We start from the raw sequence: 8,600 nt of genomic DNA, 5'->3' as shown, positions 1-8,600 counted from the left end.
AAGCGCCGCGGTGGAAGAGCGCTATGACTGACGTAAGTCAACAAAGGTCACGTGCGGCGCCACGGGGGCGGCGATTGGCTGCGTGGGGCCGGGTGGGGCGGGGGGGGTGGGTCACGGTGGCGGCGTGGGGCTGGCGGTGTGACACAATTACAACAACTTTGGGCCGCGGCCGGGGGGGAAGTTTGTCGGGGCGGCGAACGCTCCCCGCGCGGCGGGGCGGGCTGGGCCGTGTCCCCCCCCCCGCCTCCTCGTCCCGGCTCCCCGCACTCCCTCCCGGCGGCGATGTAAACACCGCTCCACCGCCATCCGCCGCAGCAGCCGCCGCCGCCTCCTCCTCCTCTTCCACCACCCCCCCCCCCCCCCGACTCTCCAGCGCTGGGGCTCCCTCCCCCCTCCCTCCCTCCCTCCTCCTCCTCCTCCTCCTCCTCCTCCTCCTCCTCCTCCGAGCAGCGGGGCTTCCCCCCGCCTCCCTCCCTCTCCCCTCCCTCCCTCCCTCCCTCCCCCTCCCTGCCGGCTGTTGTTGTTGTAATAAAAGTTGTGGTGTGTGTGTGTGTGTCGGGCACCCCGCCCCGCCCGGCGCTGGGGGGTGTTGGGGGCGCGCAGGGGGGGGGGGGTTTGCGATCGTGAGTTAATTACGCTGCGTTTCCATGAAATCGTGCGGAGTGTCGCTCGCCGCCGCCGCCGCCTCTGCTGCTCCTTTCGGTGATGAGGAAAAGAAAATGGCGGCGGGGAAAGCGAGCGGCCAGAGCGAGGAGGACTTCGCCAGCTTGACAGCCGAGGAGAGAGAAGCCCTATCCGGCCTCGACAGGTACCCGCTCCCCACTCCGCCCCGGCCGCCTCCGTGTCCCGGCTCGGCCCGCGCTCCCTCCGTGTCCCCCCCCTCCCCTGCCCGCGGCTCCCCGCTCCGGGAGTGCGTGTGTGCCCCGGCTGCGGGCTGCCGGCCCCCGCCGCCGCCGCCGTGCTCTACCCTGGCCCGCCGGGAGCGAGCCTGCCCGCCCGCCCGCCTGCCCGTGCGGGGGGCTGACTCTTGCTAACGCTTGTGCCTCTCTCCCCTCCCTCCCGCCCGCTCCCCCTTCTGCAGCCGACTCTTCGGATTTCTGAGGCTTCATGAAGATGGCGCCAGAACGAAGGCCTTGCTGTTAAAGGTAAGCGCGAGGGTGGATGTGGAGCGGGGCTGGGGGGGTGGTAGAAGGGGGGGGGAGGGGAGGGAGCCGGCCCGGCCCCGCCGCCCCCTCCCTCCGGTCCCCCGGGTCCGCACGGTGAGTGTGTGCGTGCCGGTGCGCATCGGGGGTGGGGGGGAAGCACCGCCACATCGGCGGACACAGGTCCCCGCGGAGCGGCAGGGCGCTCCGCCTCGCACCCCCCTCCCCACCCCAGCTGCGGTCTCCCCACGCGTGGCTGCCACCTCTGCCCCTTCCTCGCTCCCCGCCACCTCTCCCACCCGACCCCCCGACCCCCATTCCGGGGCGAGAGGGCGCCGAGTGGGGCCGGCGGTGGGACGAAGGGAGCGCGGCCTCGCGGGGGTTCCGCTCTGGACACTTTGAGGTGGCTCCGTCCAAGCCCCGGGACGGGAAAGCGGCGGGGTCCGGGAGGGAACGCCGAGCGGGGCGGGGGAGGGGGCGCGGGGGGTGGGGAGGAGGAGGAGGTGGTGGTGGCGGCGGCGGCGGTGGTGGTGGTGGCGGGGGGGGGCAAAGGCGGGGGGAGGGCGCGCGCGCGGCGCTGCTGACGTTGGCCTCTCCCCGGACCCTCCCTCGTGATTTTCGCCCCGCGCGGCGGGGGCCGGCGGCGCGCGCGCCCGGCCCGGCGGCGCGGGGGGGAGCGGAGCCGCAGCCGGAGGGAGCGAGCGAGGGAGGGGGGGGGAAGGGGACCGGGCCGCGGCAGGGCGGGAGCGAGCCGAGTGGCTGCCCCGGAGCCCGTCGGCCAGCGACTTGTTTACTCTCCCCGGCCCGGCTGCCTCCAGCGTGCCGGGTCCTCGCTGAGCGCCGCCGCCGTGTCCAGCCCGGCCGGACGGTCGGCCTCTCCCCCCCGCCCTTCCCCCTCCGCCCTTCCACGGTCGTCCCCGCCGCCGGGCGGCTTGACAAGGCAGCGGGACGGCCCCAGCGTGTTGCTGGAGCCCGCCCGGGCTTTGGAGAGAGGTGTTTGTTTCTGTGAAAAGTTGTTGGCCCTGTCATTTAGTTAAGTAATGGCTGCTCCTGTCGGCCCAAGATGGCCGGACAGGGAGGAGAAAGAGAAGGGGGGGGTTGGTGGTGGTGGGGAGGTAAACACGAAACAAATACCGGGAAGGAATAGGGCACGTCGCCTGGAGCCCCCGGTGAAGGCTGGGGGGAAACTCTCCTGCGCATTGCAAGTTCTTTCTGGGTGCTTCCCCGCTGCAGGCAGGGCGTTCGCAGCCCCGGTGTCCTCCTTATCAACCTGTAGCACGTTCTGCTGCCCATCCGTGAGCTGTTGACAAAGGCCGCGCAGGCTGAGCGCCTGCCGGCTGGCTTTAGAAGACTAAACCCCTGTGTGACAGGATAAGTCCAACTGTTTTTAAAATACCCCACAGTTGGAGCAGGGGACGATGTTCGGCTGGTTGCTGCTTTCTGACTTGTTCCTGTCAGGAGCGCTGCGTTTGACACTTTGTTCATCCCATTGTTGTGCCCGAGCTGCACGCTGGTATTTTCATGCAAAGAATCTTTTTCTGTTGCTGGTCTTGGTGGATCTGAAGACCTAACTGTAAAGCGTGTTGAATCTGGTAGCCTAGGCCCTTACTTGTGTTTGGGTGTTTATTTCTGTCGTGACTGGAAAAGCTCAATGTCAGGACATGGGGGAAGGGATGGAAGGAAAAGCAAGTACAGTTTTCTTTGTGCTTAGATGTTAAAAAATCTCGTGGTTTCCTCTTGATTTTTCAGAGTTATTTATAAAAGTACTTCTTCCAATAAGTCAAAAAGGTAGGGGAGAGACATGTCAGACCAGTTAAATAACATACGTTAACTGTTAGTGGACCAGAATTAGTGTCTGCTCTGTGAATGCTGTCGAGGCTATTGGAAATATTACAGAGAATCATATGAGATAGAGCTTAAGGATGCCGGGTTGAAAATAAAAGCATCATATGTAATTAGATCTGTTGCCTGACATCACTAGGGTAAGTTTTATTTTGCGTACTGTAAAATTAATGCAAGCAGCAATTCAGCATATTAGTTGAGTTTTGATGCCTTTCTTGCATATAATGCATTTTCTTTTTTATACCAGTCGATTAAAGTTTTAGTATATGCAGACAGTCTGAGATGACTGAAGTTGTGTGGCATCTTGATAGTTTTGAAGTACATTTCTAAAAATACCATTGCATGTTGTCCTGTTGTATCAATGTATGAATCTACATAGCAAATACTGCTCAACCAAATATTTTGCCTCAGTTTTCTGACACTGTTTTGAATGTTTATGAATTACACACTAACTCACAAAGTATATTGTCAGTAGAACTTGTCTCTGAGAAAAATAGATTGTTAAGGAAATAGAAAGATTAAAATGTTACTGTTCAGTGCAGAGATGTTTGAGAAGAATTTCTTGCCTCAAAACAAGTTAGGTTGTGTTTGTGCTTTTTACTTTCAGGGAATGTGCACATGTTTCAATTACTGTTATTGATAAGTAAGAAGTTTTATTTTTAAGATGTTTGTTACTTAATTCCTTTTCTGTGTGCATGAAGCCTCATACAGTCTACACTGTACAGGGAGGTTTAGAGCAATTCATCTAGCAAATCACTTTAATTCCATGTAAGAGATATTTTTATTGTAGAAAGTGTAGCCATATATATGTCCATTTAATTAATAGGTTTTACAGCGATAGTAGCAAAATCTTCCCTATTGTGCATGGAGCAACAACAGCTAACAAAAGATCCTAGACTCATAATTATGAAATCCTAACTGATTGATTTAAGAATCTACAAGCTAGCACATTACAAAGTAATGTGAGATTTATGTGCAAGTATAGCAAGTAAGGAAAACCATTGAGTCATGTTTCCAGAGGAATCCTTCACAAAGGCAAAAATTTATTGGTACTCCTCTCAATGTGAGAATAGCACACCCGCTATTGAAGCTTTTGAAAAGGCAGGCTGTAGCAGTGTCTATTCTGTGGACAGTCTTACCTGTGGTTAAGGTGGTAGGAGCAGAGTATGCGCCCAGGGAGAGTGACTGGTGAGCACCTGGGTTGCAAGTGTTGAGGGAACTGCTCCGTTATCCGCACAGGCACTTGTGCAGCAGCAGGATTCTGTTGGCTTAAATTCAGTGCCTCAATACGAGGAGGTGCTACTCTCGTTTTTCCTGGGGTTCACTCAGCAGGAGGCAGTGCGTTGGTTCCATCCAGCCACTTGCAGGCCGTTCAGGAGGTTTCATGAAGCCTTTGCAGTGGGAACTCTGGTTTAATGAAGCCACACCCTGACAGAGTTTAATACGAAGAATCTGGGATCTCTTTCAGGGATGGAGGAAGCTTTGTGTCCGGAGTTTTAACATAGTTGTGGATTTTATTCATGGTCCAGGTCTGGGCTGCAATCCCTGCCTTTTTTTTGCTTTGTAGGATGTATGGCTGTAGTATCATGCACTAAACTGGGTCCTGCTGCTGGGTGTAGCAAATCAAAAGAGCAGATAAGACATCAGATCTATACAATTTTATGAATTATTGAAGATAGAGACTAAAGGTCAGGAATATTGTATTGTTGCTCCATGTATCAGATATCTCATAAGCCAGAAGAAATCAAACTTTCCTGTAATGGTGTACACACTGTTAGTATGTGTGACAGAGGAACAGAATTTTCTGTTGCCAAAAATTTGGTATTTATTTTGCAGAAAAGGAGCCTGTAAGTCATAGTTTGCAGCTAGTGTGGTTTTGTGGGAGAGGAGAGGGAAATTGAAAGAGAGGTTACCTTTCAAACTGGTTGAAATGCTGGAAATCCAGTGTAGCCAGACTTGTACAGGAGAAAGTGCTTACTGTTATTCATCTGTGGTTGACAAGAACATTAATGTAAAGAAGCAAAAAAAAACCCTAAACAAAACCAAAAACCCCTGCTGTTATCTTGATGTCTCTTTCTCCCAGGAAGATGTTCTCCCAGGAGGTGAAGCTTAAAGATTACTTGGGGGGGGGGAGGGGGATGGCATCCATTGTATTGGAAGTGAATTGGAAAGCATTTCCTGTTTCTTTCTTTCTTCCTTCCTTCCTCTTTTTTTTTTCTTTCTTTTCTTTTTTGATGGTACTTCTAGTGTTTAGCTAAAATTGATTTTATTTCAGTGACAAACCTTTATTTCATAGCCTGTGATTATTTTGGCTTCTATACAGATTTAGGTTGATGTAGTTGGTCTAATGTATTGGGTAGAAGATGTTTGTTAATTCCTATTCATTGAGTTTAATCAGTTTGTCATATCCTGTACACACAATTTGAAGCATGTTTCCATTTAAAAGTATTGATATTGAAGTCGATTTAAAGAGAGATGAAGTAGTTTCACGCAGTATGCCACTTTTTGGTCTCTGTTACCTTTTGTGGTTTTGCAGCCCTTTTGTTTTCAAGCTGATTTTAAAAATGGTATTTCCTTTGTGTAAAGGCTGCGTGTGTTGACAAAATTAACAAAGTGATTATCTGTGCTTTTATTAAGCATACAAAATAAGTGCACAGTGACAATATTCTTTAATCTTTCTTATAATTGTAGGTGTTGCTTGTTTAAAAATAGTTCCGGACAGTGTGAATTATCATATATTGACTTTGTCCCTTTCGAGTTGACTTTAATGTTAATTTTCTACTAATCTATAATTAAATATCCTCAGTTTTAATTATAACAGACTGCTTGAAAAATAATTATGCAGGAAAACATCTTAGCAGATTAGTCTAGGCGTAATAAAGTCACATTTTTTAATAACTTTGGAAATGTTTTGGCTTAATTTATTTTCATCAAAACAAAGAAATATTGCTTTAAAAAGAATTATAGTGATTGCCTTATATAATGGCAGTGCTGAGAACTGAGAAACTGGGAATTGGTACCATGAGAGATTTGTGAAGCATTCTAGGAAGTGGGCAGCCTCTCCAATTTCTGTAAATTTGTATTTGTGCTGTTCCTTTATGGCTTATTTAAATCATATTCTGCATTTCTTATTATTTGTTTATTTTCTAGTATACTGTCTGTCAATGTGGAACAAGTTGAAGTTGGTCAAAATGTTGTAAATTGTGTTGTGTGTGGCCTTTTGTGCAGGTGTGTGGAATTGGAAAGATTTGAAGTAAAAATCTTAAGTGTGTTTAGTGTCTAATCGGGACTGATGTATACATTTTTTAAAATCAGTATTCTTCTGTATGCAATTTGGGCTTTATGTTGATAGATTAGGGTTTTTTAGGATCCAATTAAGATGTAATGGATGACACATTCTGTAATTCATGCTTGTACCATATTTATTCTTTGAGTCTATGTGATATTTATGTATCCTGGTACTTAATGACATAGTTACAGGTTTGCAATATTTGTACTTCATCTGGTATTAAAAAACACTTTTTTTTTTCTAAATGGACATTACACAGTACTTTTTGCTTAAGTATAAGATACTTGCTATGTTTTTCATACTTTCAAAACTAGCGTTCAAGGCATATTTCTTTAAAATAGTGGGTTTTATTGCTCGAAACATGAATTCTGGAATGTTTCTTAAGTTTAAAGTGCAGTGTTGTTACTGTTTCCAGAAGTTAAAGAAAGCAAGGAAGTTACAAAGGTTACAGTTGTCATTTTAGTATGTTAATGAAAAGGCAAGGATGGACCTCATCTCTGCGAACAACATGTTTTTGTAGAAGTGTAGTTAAGATTGCAGGACAGCTAGCGTATTGGTATTTGCATTTCAGTAAGCTTTATGTTCGCTATCAGGAGACTATTACTAGGGAATACAATGTAAGATTTTTCCTTGTTATAGTAGTTTTTCTTGTTTCTTATGCAATAAATGTTACAAACTGTAGCTTTTAAGTACTGGTCTGCTGAGCCTGGAGGCTGAAGTGGTCCGTTTCTTTAAGTGACACATATGCATAGAGTTAAGATAATTCATGCCCTACTGACTTAATAATTAAACAGGCAAGGCGGGCAACAATGTCGGATGAAGAAGAGAGAGAAATATTGTATTTTAGCAGTTGAGGAATAGGCATTCTAATAAATTATTTAGTTGTTGTAAGTGTGAAGAAAACCTGTGTCAAGGGTGGGATGCAATTGTTTTCCTTCAATTCCATTCCAGTAATTTAATCACTGAAATCCTTCCATTAATTCATTTGTGGATCACGGTACTCATGGACTCTAGCTTCCAAATTTCTACACACGTAATCTCGGGTACCGTATGTGGAGAAGAAATAGATAATCTAAACCTTTTTTTCTGTACCTAGTGTTCAGGGGTGCTTTCGACTCGTGGAAAGCATGGTGCTCTGCCTCTTACCAGCCTTTGTAGCTGTTTGTTCACTGTAGTGGGTTGAGTGGACTTGATAATTATAGAGGTAAGACAATCTGCAAGTCTTGATACCATCTGAAGTAGGTGTTGAAAGCATCCTCTAAAAGCTATACCATATGTTTATTACACCATTTTAAAAAGGAGTAGATGTTTCATACTTGGATAGCTCTGTGCACGTGGAACCATTTGTTTTTGTTACGTTAGTAAGGTGATATAAAATTAAGGAGAGTCATGGAAAATATTTACGATTATAAAGTGATTTTGTACTGATCAACATTTATCACAACACTTTCCACTACCAGAATTAAATCCCATGGCCCACTGTTGTTCTTTATCCCACTGAGAATTAGGCAAACTTAATGTTTTGTGGAGAAATTAAGCTTTGGTTTCCAGTCTTACAACTTCATGATTAAAACTTCAGGTTGATCTCTGGTTAGCGGACAAATATTGTTCTTGGTGTCAACTGATATGATTTTTGGGTAATGTGGGGGATTTTGCAATATTTTCAACAAGCTGAAAGGGAAGGGAGTGTGTGTATTTGTAGTTTGAGAATACTAAAATAGTTGTGTAAAAACTAGTCACTGTTGTAAAGGGCCTAGATCGGCTTCTCAGAAATGAATTAAGCAGATGGGCTGTGAGTCTGAGGTGAATACTCATCTGAGCTGGGTGGCAAGGTTTAGTATTGGTTCAGGTAAGTCCAGAAGCTGATCCGTTATCATGCTCACTGTGAATGCATGTAGGTATATGTATACAACTTCCAGTCCTGTAGTTTCACACTTATTTTACATGTTCAACTCATTTAAGTTACTTTTTGTCTTAACCTGCCTTCTTGGTGAGATTCTGCAACTATGGTGTTTGAAGTGTAATGTCTGAATAACACATCTTTACAATTACAAATAGAAGTGAGGCTCATTAAACTTCAGATGTCATTATAGAGACCAGTTGACTGTCTGTGTTACAAATGTTAACAATGTTAATTGTGTTCACTAGCAGAAGATGTCTTTGTAGTTAAAACCAGACAAAATTGAACTAAGTGGTCCTGTTTGGAGTCCTACACAAGGCTGCCAGTATTTGCATGGGTGTACCTGAGAGGATAATCTTGGTACCTTACAGAACATTTTTGTTATGAAGAAAGAGAGGAACTGTTTGATATAGTCTGATCTGAGTTT

General features: G+C 47.0%; 1 protein-coding gene across 9 annotated transcripts in view; it reads left to right on the top strand.

The window, feature by feature from the left end:
* The first annotated feature begins 108 nt into the window (after positions 1 to 108).
* Positions 109 to 8,600, top strand: part of KDM6A (lysine demethylase 6A) — a 160,749-nt gene continuing 152,257 nt past the window's right edge. For all 9 annotated transcript variants that reach the window (XM_074603343.1, XM_074603316.1, XM_074603325.1 and 6 more), the window contains exons 1-2: positions 109 to 808; positions 1,082 to 1,145. In XM_074603343.1, coding sequence (XP_074459444.1) covers positions 648 to 808; positions 1,082 to 1,145 — 225 coding nt within the window. In that variant the 5' untranslated portion in view covers positions 109 to 647. The remainder of the gene's footprint in view (positions 809 to 1,081; positions 1,146 to 8,600) is intronic.

Source organism: Larus michahellis, chromosome 1 (assembly GCF_964199755.1).
Source record: "Larus michahellis chromosome 1, bLarMic1.1, whole genome shotgun sequence".
In the NCBI taxonomy this organism is placed as follows: Eukaryota; Metazoa; Chordata; class Aves; order Charadriiformes; family Laridae; genus Larus; species Larus michahellis.
Note: the sequence above shows the minus strand (reverse complement) of the source record. Positions and strands in the feature narration are given on the sequence as shown.